General features: G+C 32.6%; 1 protein-coding gene across 2 annotated transcripts in view; it reads left to right on the top strand.

Moving 5' to 3' along the window:
* Positions 1-11,940, top strand: part of LOC108364805 (protein Skeletor, isoforms B/C) — an 86,951-nt gene extending 75,011 nt beyond the window's left edge. The window contains exons 6-14 of one of the 2 annotated variants that reach the window (XM_017618651.1): positions 6,267-6,485; positions 6,590-6,790; positions 7,053-7,073; positions 7,211-7,535; positions 7,603-7,817; positions 7,890-8,161; positions 8,231-8,361; positions 8,437-8,600; positions 11,238-11,940. In XM_017618651.1, coding sequence (XP_017474140.1) covers positions 6,267-6,485; positions 6,590-6,790; positions 7,053-7,073; positions 7,211-7,535; positions 7,603-7,817; positions 7,890-8,161; positions 8,231-8,361; positions 8,437-8,600; positions 11,238-11,405 — 1,716 coding nt within the window. In that variant the 3' untranslated portion in view covers positions 11,406-11,940. The remainder of the gene's footprint in view (positions 1-6,266; positions 6,486-6,589; positions 6,791-7,052; positions 7,074-7,210; positions 7,536-7,602; positions 7,818-7,889; positions 8,162-8,230; positions 8,362-8,436; positions 8,601-11,237) is intronic. The other variant, XM_017618652.1, reaches the window with a different exon arrangement.
* The last annotated feature ends 10,983 nt before the right edge of the window (positions 11,941-22,923 follow it).

Below are 22,923 nucleotides of genomic sequence, written 5' to 3' on the forward strand. Positions count from 1 at the left end.
CAGGTTTTTTAAGCTTAATCTGTTTTGTCATCTGGGGGGACTTTTTTCAAAAAGTTCTTTAAGAAACTATTTTTATTCATAAAAAATTCCATTTTTGGAGGTATTTTCAAATTGGGCCATCTCACGTCTTAAAATATAATAAATATTGTAATCTCGGCGAAAAAACCGCAACTTTTTTTGGGTGATGCAGTCTAATGTAGATATTCGTATGTATGTATGTATGCACGCAAGTACGCTGATTCATGTCAAATCTTTACCCTGAACCAGGTTCAAAGTCATATTGGCACACTAATCGATTGTGTCAATATTTGTTAGCAATCACAATCCAGCTTCCTGCAGCGGCAGTACTATACATTTATATGTTCATATGTATGTATGTACATTCCAGCACATATCCACACTACAACAATTGCAAACAGCAAATCACATAACAGTAAAAGCAAAAGCGAAATTCTAAAATCCGATCAACGTGAATTTCATTGAGGGCCGATTTATGAGACAGGTGTGCAAAATGATTCGTGTTAAATAGCTGAACATAAAGCCATGAAAAATTCAATTGGCGCAGTTTTGACACGTTCACACTTGTGTATTTATACAAATGCATATACATACATATACATATGTACTGATATATATGCTGACTGCGAATTGTGGTTCATCTTTGCGCCGGCGAAAAATATCAATGCCATGTAAGTTATGACCCTACAACAATCTTATAGGCATGCACTCATAACTACTTACACTCGCAAACAAGCGTACATATTTACATACATACATACATACGTATCTAGGAAACAAGAGTATGTATTTTGCAGACACTCGACACAACTGGCTTTTGCGCCTGGAAATATGCTACAATAACGGCAAAAAAAAAAACCAAATAAATAGTGAAGCAGCAGCAATGTCTGTGCCGGCTAAAGCAAGAATAGCGGATCTTTTGTTTACGGGGTTAATAATTGAGCCGCGCCCATTTTTTCGTTTGAAATTTGCCCTTTCAAACATACATACATACCCGCCGAGCGTATACGTGCCCCTTCCTTCAAAGCATGTATGTATGCAGATATGTGTTTTGTGTGTGTTTGTTTAATTTTCATAAATGATTTATGTAGATAATTTTGTTTTATTCCATTTTCGTGTAAAAATGAAGACATAAAACATTATTTTATTGTTAATGTGTGGGATAAAGAAAGCATGAAGCAACGCAAGAAACCAAAACAAGAAACGGAAGGTGCTGCTATGTATTTTGCTGCGATGGTCGCTCACAAAGGAGGCGGGCGAGGCAATTTCGCTGACTTAGAGAATAAAAGATGGCGTCGTGGTTAAATAAATTACAGCAGACATGTTTGATTAACTCAAGTGTGTACATACAAGGGGGGCGGGGGGCCGTACGTATGTATGTATGTATACGTGTATGTATGTGTGTGGGAGCGTACTCGGAAATGGGGAGCAATGTACATATGTATTTGCTTAGGTGCATACATACATATGTATTAGCGTGGGCCGAAAATCCGCTATTTTACAATTTTGATTGGTAATAGCAAAAATATGGTTCATTATGCTCTAAAAAAAATCTGTGTGAAAGATGAAAATTTTTGGTCAATATCAATTTAATTTTTTGAGCACATTGAAATTTGATGGACTTGGGCGAGCCTAAGATATTGACCAAAATTTTTAATCTAGCGCACAGTTTTTTTTTTTAACGTAATGAGCCGTATTTTTGCTATTACCACTCAAAATTCCAAAAAAGCGGTCCACTCTAATATGTACGTATATCTGAATGTGGTTACCCAAAAATCATAGTTGTACACATACATATGTATGTACAATATCCATATTTACAGTGTTGCCAAGTTTTGAATTTGAAAACGCACTAAAACCCAAGAAAAATCGCGTTTTTTCTCGAAAAGAGCACCAAATTTTTATCGGTGTATGTAATGGACTTTACATGCATACAATTTTTTTTTTGTAGAGATGCCGAAATAAATTAAGAAAAATCAATGTTTCATTTTCGACGGTCGATCTTTTTCTGTTTTCCATAAATTCATATATTTACGTCGACAATATTCTTGTTCTTATTTTCTAATTTGCAGCTGTAACCGGCGTTGCCGCTTCGCGTAGATTTAAGAAAAATTTATAATATTTTTTCCTAACTATTTATATGTTAAATTTTCCTTCCTTTTACATAGTTTTTTTTCTACAATTCCTGTCAAACGAAAGCAAAAAAAAAAAAATGAAGTTTCATGAACTAACAGGAATAATCTGCAAATCGTACGTTTTCAAATCGGTGCGATTTACAAAATCTCTTTCGAAGGATTAATAACAAAGAGGCAAAAATTTGGCATGTACGATTTGCAGAACATGCCTGTAAGTGCGGTAGTTGAAATCTACACTGCAGTCTCTTAGGATCTCGTGAACTAAAGGAAGATAAAGAACTTTTCTTTCCGACTGCTCGACATCTGAAACATAAAGAAAAAAAATTTGATTTCCTTTTGTAATGCGCCTTATTTGAGCGCATAGTGGGAAACATTTTTTGTGTGTCAAAATTTTGTTGGCAAACATATTCTCGCTTACGAGTGTCCTTGTGCCATGACTATGTTTCCATTTTTCTAAGGTTGCTAAAATATTTACGATTGCTATTAATTTAGCTTCGATTTTCTTAAGACTTACAGATTTGGTGTCTTCAAACTAAAAAAAGCACCAAGCACCAAACTGAAAAAAGCGCTAAATTTAGAGCCAAAAGCACCAAGTTGGCAACAGTGCATATTTATGCACCTAAACACATACATTCCTACATAGTACATATGTATGTACATAACCTGCGCAGTCTGCGCGTTCGCGTTCTCAGAGTGGATATGAATGATGCGCTATATGTATGTACATATATACATATGTACGTATGTATATCCAGGGGAAATACTTTTTTACCTATGGACAATTGTGGTGAATTCAATAAATGTATCTACTCCAGTATTACTGTTTTTGTACTTTGGTAGTATGTAGTTTAAAGTGAATTTTGGCAAACTCTGGTAACATTTAGAAATGAGAAAACTTCCATGTCGGGAATTTCGTACTCGTAGTCTGTAAAAACTTAGGGATGTTTTTCTCGAGTTATTATCTATACGTAAAATAAAATTGTAACAGGCCGATATCTGTACATTAGAGACTTTAAAGAAGAATTAATATGGGGGGTCTCTATTAGAGCAACAGATGCCAAATCAACACTTTTAGAATTTTTGTCTGTCTGTATGTTAGTATGCGCTTCACTCGAAAAGTAATGCATGGAATTGAATGCAGTTTTCATCTATATATTGGTAGAGGTCGAACTTAAAAGATAGAAAGAAAAAAATTACAGAGTTGCCACTTGTTTGAAAATTGTAATTTAATATAATTGATAAGATAAGTCTAATATTGCAATATGGGTATCAAACTTAAGAGGTTTAGAAAAGTTTATTACCGAAAGAAAATAGTTTTGAGGAGAGTTGCCACCTGATCAATTAATCTGATAAAATTAATGAAAAAAGTATGTATGTATTACAATACACGCCTTGAAGCACGCCGAGTATTTACTAGTTTTTATAATAAAATTTAATATTTAAAACACATTTTCATTTGTGCTTCTGGTCACCTAAGTACATATATGTATGTACATAAATAAGTATTTTCTCCTTGACATCCCTTGGACTACCACAATTGCAAACGTGCTTCTATTTTCACCACAACTGGAGAAGATGGGGAAATGCAGTTGCCTATGTACATACATACGCACATATGCATATACATAAATACATACGTATGCGCGCGCATATTTACCCGCATTCGACTCTGTGTATTGGAGTTGCTTTATACTTTTACTAATACCTATTTTAAGGTACATACATATCATTAAAATGTAGTATATGTATAAGTATATATAATGTAATTTTTATGTATACACATACATACATATGTAACTTTATACTATGCAAAGCTCCCTATGTATATATACATACATACATACGCCTTTTTTTGTTAGCGCAGTGGGTGTGTGTATATAAAACAAATGAGAATTTTCGGCAATTATTTCGTTTGCCAACACGGAAATACGTATGTATGTAAATATGTACAGAAATGATATATGTATGTACATATGTAATTATTTTTACTAAAAATTTGCATTTTTATATCTTCGGAGCCTTACGTCCATTTTGTTTTAGTTTTATTATTTTTTCTGCCGTGCTGGCCAAGCATAGCTTTAATAAATTGAAAAAAAAATGGAGGATATTTAGTCGTGTTTATAAGTATGCACAAATGTATGCAGATGTTGCCACAGCTTATATCCTTTGCATCGAAATGCATGCATTTATTTTTGTTACTTGCGAGAGTACTAATAACAACAACCAATCATAATTCTTGTACGAGTATATCAAAATGCAAAGTATCGAATGGAGCTAAAAATTAAACGAACATTTTTCGCCACAAATATTTAAATTAAATTTTTGTTTTAAATATTTTAATACACTGTGAAATTGCCCATATCTGGTTGATGTATTTTCCACCAAAAACTGTGAAAGGCTTTGTCCTGCTTGGTTAATTATTCGTTAAAATTTGTTTAAGCACACTATAAAAGTTCTTATTTTGGCAAGCCCAAGTATTAGAGATATTTTTATATCAATCACTTGCTCTCCAAAAGTGGATTTGCGAAGAAATCTGTATGTAAGCAAAATTCTGGCGTGTTCTATTAGAAAAAGATGGTTAAAAAATACTAAAACCGAGATTTTGTTATCAAGATCCAGCGGCTCTGCTAGAAAAATTTTGTTCGAAAGCACACTAAAACATTTCATTCTAGCAATGATTGCAACTGGCACTACCTTTTGCAGATTATTGTGAATTGCCTAACAAACTGCATACTCAAAATTTTGTTAAGACATTTAATTAAAAAGCTAAAAATTTGGATGAAACTTTGCCTAATTTTTTTACGGTACGGATAATGAGCTACACTTTCATAAAAAAAATAATAAACATAAATAAACGAAAGGTATATAGGCAAAGAATATATATAGACAAAGAATGCAAGAAGAAGAATGCTAAAATGTCTCTGCCCTATTTATATTTTCGCCACTGAATTTCCACCAAAATTTCATAATTTTTAATGAGAATTTTCAAAACAAAGTCGAGTATAGAAATTGTTATATGGAAGATAATACTCAAAAAACAAAAAGCGAAACAAAAAATAATTACACAGGTTTACACAAAAAAAGTTTATGCATAATGAACCAAACCTCTATATCCCTAAGTTACTCGATGGCCTGAATGCAAATCCGTGGCCTTTTTGCCTCCATATCGTCAGGATTGAATAAACCTGAAAATTCAATACAATTCTTCTGAATTTGATATTGAAATGACCTTGGCATGACCTCTAGTAAACCTTTAAGAATCAAAGGACATGAAGACAAGGGATATTTTATTTTTATTTTTTTTTAATAAACTTTTTTTCCAATTTGACCCTCATGTGATCGCGAACCAGACATTATGGAGGTTAACGGACTTCGGATTCGGGTTCAACGAGTGGAAAAAATAGTTTTTAGTTTCTTCATTTTTAAAGACATCATTTACGCTTAGCTGGTGGGCACATCTTATATCTAAAATTGACTCTACTACTATTGTTCCCGCAATTCCATCAAATAATGAAATTTGCCTGTTTATTAAATTTTTTGGTTGCTGCAGAAATAAAATTGTTGTTGACATATTTTTCTGATAATTAACAAAACAAAATTTTTATGATAAACACATAACGTTAACATTATCAATGTAAAATGTCAAAAATGAAGATATTTAGATGAAAAAGAGTTTGCTAGCTTGAAGCGTTGCCAGAGCTTATGTGTAAAGTTCAGTTTGGCCACATATGTATGTATAAGGTTTTCTAAAAATAAAATTTAAATAAATAAACAAAAATCAACATGTGAACTCTCACTGTCCAATAACATGGTCCACTGTATGGACCAGCCTATACATATTTACATATGTATGGAAGGATTAACTGTGACTGAATCCAGTCCCTCCGTTAATGCTACCCTGGCAATGTTATTGAAAATATTGAATATTCGGCGTTAGTTTTGCAAAAATCATTTATGGAAGAAAATAATTTAAATATTAGAGTTATTCCCTACTTCTTACCTATTTACCTATTTATATTATTGACATAAATTTGTTTAACGAAAACTATAAATTTTCCACAATTTCGTCTCCTTCTACCTTAACTCATCTATATTTTATGTCTTTCATAACAGGTTGATTTCGGTGAAGTTTTCATCCCACCTAATCTCGATGTTCCAAAGCCACGCGTCCTACCGGAGTTCAAGCGTCTGGCGCATGGACTACGTTCAAGCAACATAAGTGTCTTGGATGCCAAAACTTTCTACATACCAAATTTGCACTACGATGGCGCTGGTCCAGATGCCTACTTCTGGGTTGGCAACGGTAGCGAGCCCAACATAATGGGCGTGAAGGTGAGTTTTTTCATAAATAAATATATGTATACATACTATTAAGGACTTAAGGATTTAAAAAGAGAATTGCTCATTAATAATCATTAAATTCCGAATCGCTATAGGTGCCCAATGAAGTGGGCTCACTCGAGCCTTTGCGTGGCTATCAGGGCGAAGATATTGAAATCCAGCTGCCCGGTTCGTTAACCGTTTACGATATCGATTGGCTGTCGGTTTGGTGTGTGGAGTATAGACATAACTTTGGACATGTTTTTATACCCAAAGATTTGGATGTGCCGCCAGCGTTGGGACAAACTAAGATAACGGTAAATTATATGTTTGATGCAGTAAATAATTACAGTGATTCGGTATATTTTCAGCACTTTTTGGTTGATGTTCCTCTTTCGTTTTTATGTACATATGTATGTAGTTACATACAGACATTTAGTTGACCCCTCCGAATCTCGTTCTGTAAATTCATTTTGCATTCATTTTATCGTAAGCATTTTACGCGCGCACTTTGTAATCAAATAATCGCCATACAAAAATCTCATTAAACATTATATTCTTATCTTTCGTATGCATTAGCCTCCATGGTGGTATACACCTGTAAGTATTAGTTTAGACTACCAAAGCGTTTCGTAGTTCATTCATACGACCTGTACATACAACATATGTAAATATTACTTACATTTTTAATCGATCTGATTATTTAACAACCCTTTCCCTCCACTTTACTCTTCTAGACCACCACAACGCCCCGCCCTGTCTACGCCAACTGTCGTGAAATCATAGCCAACAAGTTGCAAGTCAAATGGGAGATACAAGGTGAATACATACAAATTGAGCTGTTCGGTCGCATCGGCGAGGATCAGTATATGGCCTTTGGTCTGTCGGGCGCTAATGGGCGCGCTCAGATGTCGCAATCCGATGTGGTTGTGGCCTTCTACGATACCACCGCACGCGTCTTCCGTGCCGAAGACTACTTCATCTCCGACCTATCGCAATGCGATGGCCAACATGGCGCCTGTCCAGACGAACGCATCGGTGGACGCAATGACGTTGTTGTTCGTGCGTAAACTTCAAATGTTTTTCTACATACTATTGTGTGAGTAAGGTTGTTTATACTTTTTTCCAGTGAGCGGCGATCGAAAGAATGGTGTGACGAGCATACGGTATAAACGTCTCATACAAACCAATGAACCAATTTATGATTTCGCTATACCAATCGATCGCGAAGTATCTGTAATTGCTGCGATCGGGCCGCTGAACAGTCGCAAGGAGGCGAATGCACATTCGCACACCGGCACCGATCACACAGTCGAAGATGTGCGCATTAACTTCTCATCGCGGGTAAGCTAAAGAAGAGTACTCCCAGAACGTTGTATAAAACGTATTTTATGATTTTTTTTGTTCTCCCTCAAGAATGACCATTCCTGCAAGAATTCACTGTACGGCCTCAAAGATGAGAGTGGTCCCACGCCATGGCCTACTCGCAAAATTGATAATGCGACTGTGTTCACAGCACGTATTGGCCCTACAGGTGGCAAGCGTGGCTATACACCAATCACCGGCATTCCGTCGTGGGGTATTTCTTGGTACTTGAACGACCAGCTGATACCAGAGATAACGGTGCAGCGTGGCAAAACTTATGAGTTCCATGTCGAAGGCGGTAATAATCCCGCGCAACCAGCTAGGTAATAAAAAAGGCGAACGCTTGTTACAACCCAAATACATATGCACTTTTTTAACTTCCTAATTCACAGATACCATCCATTCTATATTACGGACTCACCAGAAGGTGGTCTAGGACAAAAGATTGGCCTTGAATTAAGCAAACAAAAGACTTATGCCGGCGTGGAATTCGATGAGGATGGTAATCCAATACCAACTGCAGGTAAGTTAAATTTGAAAAAAAAAACAAATGGGAAATCTCTAAAAGTAGAAGAAATCATTGTTTCTGTTTTCATAGTTGGCCGATATTGTGAATGGGTGCATCGCACTGTTGATCGCTCAGCCGAGATCGAAACCTTTGAGGAATATATGAAGACGGTGATGTTGGATTGTGATGAGGGCGAGCCGGGTTATTTGAATTGGACAGTACCATTGGATGCACCGGATCTGCTCTATTATCAGGTGAGACAGTGGAACAAATAAATTGTAGGGAAATTGGTTGTTCCAGGGAGAGATTCTCGTTCCCCTCTGTTTTTGCCGCAGCCATTATGGGCTTTCGATTTATGTAAAATGGGTAGATTTTTCCTTTTGGTTGGTTAGTAAGTTCAGGAAGGGCTCTGATAATTTTTTGGTCGGGTTTAGAAAGGATAGAATAATGCTCCATTGTTTAATCTGTTGGACAGAAATCTTAACTTACCCCTTATATCTCTAACTTATCGGTTTTATTGTTTTAGAGGTTGATTTGTTCTGATTTTTTTAATCAGCTCTGGTAGCGAGGCAAATGAAATAGCTAAAAGTGGCAGGCCAAATAGATATATAGTTTTGCTCACTGGTGGCGCTGCGATTCTGATATACATTCATTCATCAAAAAAAATATAAAAAAAATAAAATCGCACGACTCTATGCCAGAGGCAGGCAATCTTTAGGCTAATAAGAACCGAATATATGTAGGTGTTCTAAATTTTAAACTTACTAAAACTATACATCGAGTTTTAAGATTTCTTTTTATATCCCTTAAATAGTAATTATTTTTGATACTTTCGTGTTTTGATTCTTTATGTCCGTTCCTTATCTTTTCGGACTAAAATCTGAAAAGTGTCAAAATGCAAGAACGTAAGCAAAATGCCCTCACTAAAAGAGAATAACAGGAAAAAGTAAAGGAACGCATAAAACCAATTTTTAGTCCAAAGAATGGCAATGTATGGAAATGTATGTACAAAACACAAGCCCAAGCACAATAAACACTTACTATATCAATTATTTTTGGCCTGCTTCTACTTTCAATTCACTTTTTTTTGCTTTGTAGATTACTCTCCCTTTTTGTGTATTCTTTAATTTCCGCTAATTTAAACTTAGTTGAGTTTGACACTTTTCAAGAGTTTGCCAGCAAAAGTTCTTCTGACTAAATCTGCCTACTTCGGACTGAAGAGAGTCACTCTCACTGTGTGTTGTTCTCTCATTTTTGCTGTCATTTTCGAGTTAAGGAAGGCTTTTCGGACTAAATCTGATTACTTCGGACTTTTTCTGACTATTTCTGGGAGATAAGGAACGCAACTGGTATATGCAAGATTTCTCGAAAAATATGTAGAGCCGTCTGATAAATTAAGTTTCAGATTACATTATATTTTATTGTTGGAAACTAGCGAAGGGTGTGGCAGAAAATGAAACTCTCTTGCCATGAATATCCCATCCGCTTATGTTTAATTATTTAATTTTAAGAATTTTCAGCTAAAGTACAGTTCATTCTCTAACAAAACCCATATAAATAAACCAAAGTTAAAAACTTTGTAAAGGACAAAAAAAATTCAAAAAATTTTACCTAAATTTCAAACTTTTTTCTCTGAAGTTTTAGATTTTTTTGAGTATGCAGTATTTTAACCCATCCAATTTTAGTCTGATAATGTGCAAGTTTCAAGCGTCTAAAAATTATTTTTATATGGAAGAAACCCACAACAAAGTCCACGTTTTACGCTCTTCTTCGACATTCATTCCTAAATTCAGCTGAATATATTTTATGCCAAGGCATATTTATACAAGATGGTAGCAACAATACAATAACAACAATTCATGTACTTTGTCTTTGCTTTTGGCGGGAATGCTGTCAAATCAGTAAAAGCAAACAGAAAATATATACATTTAAGGCGAATGAATTAAGAAGAAATCAGTTGGTCTAATAACACTAAATAATTACATAATAATTTAGGGTGAATCTCAAGTTTTTAAATGATACAAAAAACGCCGAAACACATGGACTTAATTTTGAGTCGTGGATTACGAATCTGTATTTTGTTTTTCTACATAGATCAGGTAATTTTCCCAAGAAAGAAATTCAAACCATAACTGGAAAAAAATTCAAAAAATAATAGACTGTTTTTTAATTAACCGGCTTCAAGAAAAGAAGGAGGTTATCAATTCGTCGGATTTATTTTTTTTTTTGATATGTTACCACATAACTTTGGACGACGTTTTTTTTTTAAAGAAAAGGTAGTACCACAGAGGTGGTCCCATATCACTTTGGCTTAGATCAGATCATTGAATCATGAAGAAATTAACGGTACTCTTAAATGTTTATGTGATAATTAAAGTCGGTTTTGTTTTGTAATTAAAGATTTCTTATTTCGTTTTTCATTTGTTTAAAGCCACTTCTTTTACAATAAATAATCAAAGTTGTGAATGGTCAAATGAAAATGCGTAATGATTTGTACCATGTTAATATCAGTACGTTTTATTTTTTGTATGAGGTATGAGCACGAAATAATGTTTTACTCATACGCCATGTACGACTGTGTTATTTTTAAATTTTTTCCCCGTTAAAGTTTGAATTTTTTTTCAACAACAATGCAAGCATAAAATGAAAATATCATGAGAAAATGACCTGACCTAGAAAAACGGTAAACAGATCCCTAATCAATGACCCAAAATTAAGTTTACGTGTCTCGGTGTTTTTTGTGTGTCAACTTAGCGTTACTACAGTGTTATAAGTAATGTGGAAGATATCGAAAACCGAGCTACCAATCCCACCTTCATATTTATTTATCTTTTTATTTACATATGCATATACTATTTAGTTAAATATAATTCCTCTAATTTTATTTCTAGTGCTTCACTCATCAAAATCTTGGCTGGAAGATACACGTCATCGATGCCAAGGACTCGTCCGCTGCGCTACTACAGCTGACCATCACAAATGCGATTGTGTGCACAGTTTCAGCACTTGTTAGCCTGTTTGTGACGCAAAATGTTTTCAGTTTGTCGATAATTGCCTGATAGTCGGCAATATCGCGAAGCAGTTAGTAAATTTTTTTAAATGCGAAGTGAAAAATGTTCAAGAGACCAATCAAAGTGTGCCATATATGGATTGTAAATTAAGCATTCCAATTTACGTTTTATCGTACGAGAACATATCCTCTTAATGAAGTAGAGCATATCCTGAATGAGCGCATATCAAGGCTATTAAAAGTATTTAAATATAGTTACAATGAACATATCCTTTTCAAACTATCGAAAATGTGAAAAAGAAATTCAAATTTAAAGAGCTATTATTATGATTATTGATTTTCGATCTCACCTATAGGTTCAAAAACGTGCGAGTAGCCACGCCACTTACAACATTTCAAAGCGTCTCACTCAATCTACATACATATTTTGCGCGCATTTTGATAGGCCCAAAAACGTTTTCGCTTCGAAAGTTTCAACAAACTGAAAGTTTTGCAAACCAAACAACCAGGCTAATATCATCTAAAAACATATCTTGACAATAATTTTAAAGAGAAATGTAGTAAAACAAAACTACGAGTAATAATCAAAAAAAAAAAAAAAAAGAAAACAAAACGGTTGATTTTGTGTGCATGATTATTGAATCCTCAGCGAATGTGTGCGACGTAGTGAGTATACATACTTACACACAAGTATTGTACTTACATACACAAAAATGCGAAAAAAGTATTAAGGTAGGCCTCTATTGAACTTTGTACCGGTGCGTGGACGCTGATGATGGCACACTTAACTGGATAGCTGGAAAAGTGTACGCTGCAAACTTTTTGTTTGTATTTTGTAAGGTAAAAAAAAAAAAAAACACAACCAAATAAGCTAACCAACTTAAATACTTAAAATACTGACAATAAAATATGTAATAAATTTTTAATTTATTTTTTTTCTTAAAGTTTTTACAACTTTTGGTCTCTGGGTTTTTCTTATAGTTGTAGTGTGGATATTTGTGTAAGCAAAGAATAATGGAGCAAAAAAAAAAAAATTGTAAATTGATGTATTCTATAGGATGAGAAATAATTTTTTATAATAATATTATGTATTGTACAATGGATTATATGAAAATTTTTTAGCACTTAAGCTGACAATAAAATGTTGACACAAGACAATAATGGAGTCTAGTTGCAAAAATTATCAACAAAGAAAAATTGCAAACGCAAATTGCAGAAGTGTAAAGAAAATTGTTCAATTAAAAGCAAAACAAAACACAAAAACAAACAACAAAAACTAAACGTTAATGTGAGACAATAAAATCTACAACCAAAAAAAAAAATAATAATAAGAAAAAAAATTTAAAATGTAATATTAAAATTTACGGTAATTAATGTACTTTAACTTTAAATACAACCAAACATACATTAATACCTTATATATTCATTAAACAAAGAAATTTTCAAGCTGCGCGAGTGGGTTTTAAAAACCTACACAGCACGGCGTGAAAAAAATTTATGTACAGACATACATGTGTACACATTTTTAATTAAAATGCGCACATACATCCATACATACATTGTATGGGCACTAATAGTATTACTGATCAACTCTGAATTTTTATATATATTAAATGTGGTGCAAAGAAATAAGAAAAAAGTGTGTACACTATAATTAGCAAGGTGTCAAAAACGTGCGTTTGTGAGCATGTAATTTTTTTTGCGGATTCCGATAGAATATCCATACAGTAAAAATGTTTGTTCGGCAAAATTTTTGCTTAAGGCGATAAACCCATATGTAAATGGGCGCGTCAGTTTTAGGACTAAAGTTAACCAAATGAAAATTTTATTGTCGATTTCGGTAGAATATCCTTTGCTCAACAACATTTGTTTAGCAAATTTTTTAGGACCCAAGTTAAAAAATTCGATTTTATTGAGGACTTTGCCATTTTTAGCGGTCGGCAAGGTATTCAGAATCTGCTGTAAAACCCAATTTTTTTGTATGGAGATTTTTGTGTTTGTTATCTTTGCTTGGGCTATGGGGGTTTTAAAACCTGATTTTAATATGTTTTCAAAACGAGTCCCAATCCAAAATCCACTTGTTTGGAAATAAGATTTTTGACCTAAACAATCCCCTAAATCTGAACGATATATCTACACTGAGAAAAGAGTCTAGCATTGTCAACGAAATATGTTTATCTTAGCACATGAATTGGTTATAGCTACATTATCTATTTGGTTACTATTACCTAAATACTTGTTGAGAAAAATGCAGTATTTGCATTGTATATCTTAAAGAGAGTAGGTAGTCATTAAAAAAGTTCGGAAAAAACGTGATTCTTTATTTGCAAAAGATATCTGAATTCGAGAAATTCTCTCGATGTCCTTCCACATATGTACATATGTAAATCCTTATATATCGTAACAAAGAGTTTTATAAAAAAATAAAAAATATCGCAATTATAGCAAATGAGCCTGGGTTTGAATATTTAGGATAATTTTGAAAAAATTTAAGAAAATGACACCTTGCTAACTATAATGTTCGATATTTTCAATAATTTTAAATTAAAGTTATACATATATAACTTATGCTGGATTTCCAATAGGCATTAAATGGCAAAAATGACGAATGACAAGATCGGTGATTAAAAAATAATCGTGTTATTACATCAAAAAATAGTCATTAAGTTTATTTCCACAAGAATTTTTTTTTTTAATGGCATACGTTTTTTGTCATTTCGATGCGTAGTGGAAATTCGGCATTAGATTGAAAAATTGCCATGTCCAATTTTTTTTTAAATTTTACATCAGAGAATAAAAAAACTTTTAAACTCATTTTCTTCGAACACTTGGTATGCAACAATGTTAATAAAAAATTTCGCCTACTTCAATTCCGAACGAATTAAATTCCACAATGTTAATGAAAAGTGTTTGTATCATCTGGGAATTATCAAATTTTCTGTGAATATTTTGGACTTAACAAATATGCATATCACTGAATAAAAATGGTTAGATACAAAGCAGTTGGTTCGGTTTTTAAAAAAGTTATGCATTTGTAATTGTTTTTGCTTCTGGCATGAAGCTATATATAAATATATATATATTTTTTGAAAAAGTGGACTTAGCAACTTTTCCCTCTAAGTTAGCGATTTATATTTGTATCACAAAATTGTTTCATATTATTTCGATTGATCACAATTTTGAAAAAAATATTTAAGTATGTGCGCATATTTTAATTTTTTACTTTAAATTTTAACACTTTACAATTTTCAAAGCTACATATGTTTTAACTAAATAAATTTCTTAACTGGAAAATATTTATTTTATTTTTATTTATTTAGTTTTCATGCTAATTAAAGTTAGGTACATACATATGTACAAGATATAGGGAACCAGGCAGAACCGCACGCTATGAAAAGCGGAAACCTCTAAGGGCCAAATTCACAGTGCATAGCCAGAGGAGGATATTGGGCTGAAGCGAAAATTGTATACAAAATGCAGTAAATTTATTTTTACCTTTTCTACCGAAAGAAGCCTGGTCTGTATCGTTTCCTTCGATGCCGCAGTAACCATTTTCGCTTTGACCAGATTATAGATTTTTTTTAATGTTCTATAAGAAATGCAGGTTGTTTTTAAGTTTTGTATTTTAAATTTACGAGTTGGCTTATAATAAACCTCTCTAAGGAGATGTACTTCGGGTTCTTTGGCCGTTAGAGTTATAAAATATTTTACATTTTTTATTTTTTTTAAGCCGAGTATTCTATTGGAAGCTAGATAAAAAAAAACAAATGCCAAAATGAATATATATAATTGCGTTATACGGCTGAATGGAAATTTTGAGCGAATTTCAATGGCATGACATGGAATTCTATTTATCTTATAACAATAAGGACAGTCTCTGCCACTTTTAATTAACTTCTAAAAACCATAATGGGGAAAATGGTTACAGGATTTTTTGAAAATTTATTAGCTAAATCTCAAGTTTGAAAATGACACAAAAAACGCCGAAACACGAAGAATACGGATCCGTATACCGTTTTTCTAGATATGGTCATTTACCCAAGATATTTCAATCTTTATAGAAAAATCAGACTTCAACATTGTTTGCAGTAAAGTTTGTTCTTTTGCAAAAAAAAAATGCTACCAACGATGAAAATCGATAGATAAATAAAGAAGTTGTGAATGGTCAAATGAATACATATCGTCGTTTAAAGAACAAAACCGCGTATGCAATAATATTTTGTATGATATAGGGACAGGAAAGAATGTTTTTTTCTGAATATCGAAATATCGGACACTTGTAAAACAAAAACAAAAACTTGACCTCAGGCTCGAAAAGAAACCAGAAAAAAACATCTATAACTAAAGGTCGATGAAATAATTTCTTGCATATTTCTTGCATGGACAGGAAATTATGTTACTCATACGCCACGTCGTACATGAAAGTCCTCGTACATATTTACTCATCCACGAAAGTATCTTGGAAAATTGAACTGATATAGAAAAATGGTGTACAGATCCGCAATCTCAACATTAACCCCCATATTATGAATTCGTATGATGCACGATAAACGCTTGCATTCTGTTACCCGTATTATCAACCGATGTTCGTTGTAGCAAATCCGATAGTTAGCCTAACGGTTAACGATAAAAAGTGAACAAAAACCACCGACATTAAAAATAATACATCTGTCGGGCGCTTGAAAAGAATAATACGAAAACTAATTTCTACGATACGCTTGCAAGCGGTTATTGTCTATCGTATGGAAATTCATAATAGGGGGGTAAGGTTATGTGTCCCAGTATTTTCTTGTGTCATTTTAGCGTCCCTACAGTCATGGAGGCGACGATCATACAAAGCGTGTTTTAATTCCGCGAAAACTATTGATTCCAATGGACTTCCCAAGGCATAATGAACAGCAGCAGAGCAACTGATTTGATTTTTTTTTTTTTCGTAAATTTGGTCTCTAAATTGTCAAATTTTAAATTGCTTAAGTTGACGGTTTCTCTTAGATTTGAAATTTTTTTAATATAACTTTACACATGTTTCAACAGCCATTCTGAAAAAAAAAACTTACTTAAAAGATATCATTTGATTTATTTGAACTTGGGAGCACCTGGGCAAACACCAATGGTTATAACTGCTACTTCAATACATGACGCTCAAAAGAGATCACGAAATTAGCAGATGAGACTGCCAAGAACGCCACCAGTGTGACACTCGAACAGACAAACTACATTCGTAGACCACTTCAACACTTGTACAACGAAATAGACGATAATATGATTAGGCTCTTCAGGGCTAAATAGATGGAGTGAGTTAACCACTTGCAAAACTGCAAAAATTATGTGCGAAAACGACGGAAGCAAAAGCGTGAAAACTAGCTCCAACCAGGGTTACCACTGGTTTTTTTTTTCTACCAAGAGCTGGTTCAAAAAATCTACCAAAACGGATTCTTTACTACCATTCATTTTATTGATGAAAACGGCATTTGAAGCATTAAATACAAACAAACAAAAAAGGCTTAGGTAGCCGAATAGCTCTTCTAGTGCCATTTAAAATATTTTAACAACCGTGTCATTGTTGAAACTATTATCGATTCGCAACTGCACTTCGAAGAAAAATATCTATTTAATAAATCTGCCTATACATCCATCAATTCAATCACTTGATATCCCTTTAGATACGCAATGGATAAAACTTTTTATAGCGTCTACGGAGTTCAGAGACTTGCCGAATGTAATTGTTAAAATTCTGCCTATAACAGTAAGCAACATCTTTTTTTTTAACTTGTTTGATATAACGGCAAACAGTTGCAACCCATGCAAGAAGCAGAATGAGGGTAAAACTGATATTGTCCCAATTTGACTAGCCTACTCACAGCTGCTGACAAACTGGCACACTGCAAAAAACCAGAGATGTTTTCTGTTTTGTGAGCAAAGAAACCTACCAAAATTTTAAGCGTCCTAAATACCATCCTACCAACGAGATAAAAACCTATCAATTTTGGTAGGAAAAGCCCAAAACGGCAACCCTGGCTCCAACTGGCAACGCTAAGGACCTAAACGTCAAAATAGTAAACGCAAACGTGGCATTTAATATAAGTCATTCATGCGTGTGAAGCAAAGTAAATTGGAGTGCATAAATCGTGAAGAAACTTAAATTATTGGCATAATTGAAAATTTATATTTTAATACCTTACCTTTTATTCATCAGTTATTTAATTCAGATTTCTAGAATTTCATATTTTTTAATACTTTGTAAATGTTTTTTTTTTTTTTTTTAAATAATCGGTGTTTATAATACATAAGTTATTAATTCTTAAAAGGGTTGAAATTCTACTAAGACAATAACAAATAATAAAACTTTTTGTAATATAAATTTTTGACAATAAAATATACTAATAATTGTAGTTATATTAATATGTACGTATGTATATTTAGGCTAATACAAGTAGAAAAAATGTGTGTAGGTTAGATAAATGCGCTAGCATTTTGAAGCTCAACTATTTTAAAATAAATAAATTAAATCATAAAAAAACGTGTATAAAGGAAATAAATCAACAAAAACATACAATAAGAACAAAGTGAAGTACATTGGATTTGATGCTGTACTGAATGAAATAAAAGCAAACAAATTAAAATGCGGCAAAAAATCAAAACTATGCAGTAATAAACAAAATTATTTTTCTATTTAAAAAGCAAAGATTCTCAAAGCAAATTATATTGGTGAAATACATATTGTCACTTTAATTAACCGTTTTAATTTTGCACCCCCTAAACTTAAATTTTTATTTCAAAAAAATACTGTTACCAAGAACATTTATTTTGGAGCTACCGGCAAGATAGCGACGTTTTCCACATTACAAAATGTATGTAATTTCATACTTTATTTATTTATTTATTATTAAATTTGATTTATGGTGATTTCGTTTCTACGCAAAAATGTTGCCTTTTGATTGGCCGTTTCTCTTTTCGTGTTCGATTCTAAATTAAATGCAAAGGCTGAGAAAATTTTGTGTTCGTTTCTTAAAATTTCACACTCTTGTAAGGCAAAAAAGAGGAGCGATTGGGATCAACTTGTCAAATATCGCCACCATCGGGTTTTCTCCATTTCAAATTTGATCCTGTTGGGGCAGTTCTAAATAAACGATAAGCCCTTTATTACTGGGCTGAAAAGGCAGCTTTCTGCAGGTATTCCAAACAAAAGCGTAATTTTACTCCACCTTAATGTATGTATATGTACATAGATTTAATCTTTGGAAATCGCTTTTGCCTAAGATTGATTCTTGGTTTTTGCCTACCTGCAGAAAGCGGCCTTTCTAGCCCAGAAGTAAGCTGTGCGCAATCTATGAAGTGCTGACAGCTTGCGAGATTTCAACCCTTATACGGCTTTCCCACGACACTGTGAACTGCTTTGTTCACATGGACACATTCTTAAGTTTTAGTTTTTCTTTTTATATCCATGAAAGATAGCTAAAGACAGTACAATCTTTAGTTCTTTCCTTTTTTTAATGAAAAAACTGGTAAGTTTTTTTAGTATTAATATTAATTTTTAATGGAGCTTTTAGTGTTTCAAATGAGCCAAAAAAATTAAAAAAAATGCTTCAAAAACTTTGATTTAAGCTTTTCGCGCTGGATATGTCTCCGAATAGAAAATTCATCTAAATAAAGAATTATACCAACACTTCTTTTTGCTCAATATTGAATAGTTCAATGCTTTCTTGGCGTAATTTGAGTGAATATTCGTCTTTTAAATAATTAATTATTACTTCACTCGTACGTTTTGCTCAATTTTATTTAACTATAAAAAAAAGTTTAGTTATAAAAAAATTTCAGTAAAATTCTCCACTAATAACTAATGTTCGAAGAAACACTCGCTTGCTAAAGAAGTGTACAAAGCCTACAAAGTTTATCAAAGCTTATCTAAAAGTTTTTCATAATTTAACTTTTGAGTTTGTTTGTTATGCATATATCGTATGTACTTCGCCCTCAATAGAAACGCACAAATGTGAAATGACTCGCCATAGCAATGAAAAAAAAAAACTTGCAGCTAAAATAGACAAATGCACAAAACTTAATAGCGAAGTAGATGAAAAAATAAAATAGTTTGTAAAAACGCACACAACGAGCATATTTATATGCGTACATACATACATACAAAAATGTCACAAAACATACATACATATGTACATATTCAACAACAAATGCACATACATATGTACATACTTACATATGTACATTAGACTGGATCACTCTCCATGCAAAAAAGTCGGTACGGTGTTACCATTGGTATTATATTTACAGACTTCCACCAAAATATTTGCGAAAAATATTAAGATTTACGTTAGCTGGACCAATTTGAAAATATGTACCTCCAAAAATGGAGTTTTTATTTTCTAAAAAATTTTTTTGAAAAAAAATCTTTTTAAATGACAATACGGGTTAAGCTTAAAAGTTTGCATCGAAATATAAAAAAAAAATTAAAACAGTGTTCAATGGAATCGTAATAAAGTGATTTTTGATGCTGGTTTTTAACTTTTTTCACAGATTGGTATAAAAAAAACTTGAATAACTGAACCTAAACTATTCCGATTTAGACTATATTTATGCAGCTTTTTAAGCTTAATCTGTTTTGTCAACAATTTTTCGAAAAGTTCTTTAAGAAACTATTCTTATTCATAAAAAATTCCATTTTTTAAGGTATTTTCAAATCGGTCCAGCTCTCTTCATGTCTTCAAATATAATAAACGTTGTAATTCCGGTGGAAAAGCCGCAACTTTTTTTTTGGTGATGCACTCTTATGTACATGCATGCATTCTGTGTTGCAATTATCGATGCCTAACCTAGTTTTAAGAAACATTGGTTTTCATATTGGCTTTTGTATGGCTGTTAGGCGGTACACTAGGCCGACTTCTGGTTTGAACTAAGCTGCAAACCACACCTCATTAAAATCGTATAGCATTTACCATTTCCGCCTCTATGGTAGTGGGCGTGGCACTTTAGCACTCTACGCGGTTTTTCAGATTTTTTCATCCCTAAGCAAAAATAGCACAAAAAATAAATTACAGCAGAATCAAAGCAAATTGAGCACATTTTGCGCGTCGTACAAAAAAGTATTCGATGTGGTGGTAGGAAATGAGTAAAGCTACCACTGTATTAGGAAGATCAAGTAGAGAGCGACCCAAGTTCCTTTAAAGATGCTACAACTGACGTCCTAGAAGAAAATTATGAGGCCGCTTGAGATCTCTCTTACTCTCTGCTCTTCGCAAACACTTGTTCGACAAGAAGAGTTGGAAGGAACGAAATAACACTCATACATATGTACAAATTTCTAGTTTATGCAGATGATTTCAAAATCTGCACTTATTTGTGACAACTTCTGTGATAAATCTCAGTTTCTCCTTTCGGATTAGTTTGACCAGAAGTTGGAATCTAAGCACTAACTAGTTTGACATGGTCCTGTTGCAGCGCCCGCTGCAAAGGAAAATTTGCTTGTGTTGTTCTCTCACACTTCATCTATCCGTTTTGAGCTCTTTTCTAATTGCATTTCGTCCTTATACTAGGAAAGCCCCAGCATCTATTGGAGTTATGGCCGGTCTGATGATGGCAAAGAGATCAAGAATCTAGCTAGTATGGAAGTACATAGTAGTTCATTTCCCAAGCGGAAGTCCAGCACAGATTTGATTGAGAGCTTATTCGTAGCTCGACGAGCTCCAAAATAACATAACCTTACCTAACCTATAATTTTATTTATACTAGAAGTTATCTCCGGGTATGTTACATAGAATGTATGCATACTTATCTACAGATGGATGTATATACATATTATGAAGAAAACCATTGCACACAAAGCTGTATATATGCAGATAAGAACTATTAGAATATGAACGCTATCTGTTTATTTCCAGTTTGTAAATTAGAAAAATTCATTAAAAGAACACCTAAACACAATTAAATTAAAACAAGTAATAATAAATGTGCTAGTATTAAAACTTAGTTTTATAAGTAAATGATATGTTTAGGAAGATTTTTAGATAGCTCTATTGTTCTCATTCAACTCACTCACTGTGAATATTTGCTAACTAATTCAAATAGCAACTTGAACAAAAAAAAATCATAACTATTTAAATTTAATCCTAAATCACAAATTCCAATTACATTAAATAGAGAAAAAGAACGATAAAGAAACTACTGTAACTTCACTCCAAACAAAAAACAAAACAAAAAATAATTAATTATGTAAAATGCATGAGCTTTTTCACTCTTCTAAACAGAAATTACATACATACATACATACATACATACACAAACATGTTTGAATATAAAAAGGACGATTTTGCATGTATTCGAAAATTCACAAATAAAAAAAATTAAAATAAATTAAAAGCATAATGAAATATGTATAATGAACAATTCATAACAAAGCATAACACACATACTACATACAAATTTATGTAGGTATCATAAAAAAAATTAGAATTTGTAAACACACTAGCATAGCACAGCGCAAACAAAAAGGCATACATTTTAGTGATTTAACAATAGAAAACTGCTGCAAAAAAAAAACAAAAATTAACATAAAAAAGTTGCGACAGAAAAGTAAATTTAGTTTCAAAAGCCAACTGGAAACTTCAAAAAAAAAAACAAAGATTCACAAAAAAAAATTGCGATAGAAAATTAAATTTATTTGCAAAAGCAAATTAAAAATCTGTAATAAAATTCACGAACCGCAATGGCATGTTATGTAAATACAAAACAGTCCGGATACAGACACGTACATGAAGTGTTAAAATATAAAATTTAGAAGAAAGCGCTCAAAGTATAAAATATGTATTTAAAGTACATGTATACTTTGTCATTTCAAAACATTTTTAAACTTGTAAAAACAATAAAAATGCAAACATTCTCAACCATGCACATTGCAAACACTGAAAAAAATGCATTGCAACATTGACAATAAAAACAAAAAAAAATAATATAAAAAAAAAATACGAAAATGTTTCGATCAAAATTTGCTGTTTATGTGCAAAACCTAAAAGGCAATTAATTATGTAATTGTATTCAAAAGTCAAAGCCGAAATTAAAGACGAAGCCAAAAAAAAAAAATAAGTTTTCACGAATTGCAAGTAGATGTCAGAACAATGAAGTAAACGAAAAATGATTACCTTCGTACATACATACATACATACATAAATACAATAAAATGGTTATAAACACATTGCATCTGTCTTATATTGAATGTAATATGAATATTATTGAAGATAATAAAACATAAAAAAGAAATTGTTTTCACTTTATGTCGGCGAGTTGAGTTTTTCTTTAAAAGGAATTGTAAAGGATACTTAAAGGTGAAGTGATTGCCAATATTATCAACATTTTTAAATTGCATAAATTTTTAATGCAGTCGCACTCGATTGGTACATTTGTACAGATTGATACATTTTTATATTGGGCTATTGGCAGAAAAAACAAATAAAAAATAAAAAAAAAACAATACAGCGATGTTATTTTGCAAAATTTCAACAAATTAATTTTCGTGATAAGGATAAAAAATATTTGGGATGCGATTTGCATCAAATTTTGGC

The sequence above is a fragment of the Rhagoletis zephyria genome, unplaced genomic scaffold (assembly GCF_001687245.7).
Source record: "Rhagoletis zephyria isolate East Lansing unplaced genomic scaffold, Rhagoletis_zephyria_1.1 Rzeph_scaffold_01676, whole genome shotgun sequence".
Taxonomy (NCBI): domain Eukaryota; kingdom Metazoa; phylum Arthropoda; class Insecta; order Diptera; family Tephritidae; genus Rhagoletis; species Rhagoletis zephyria.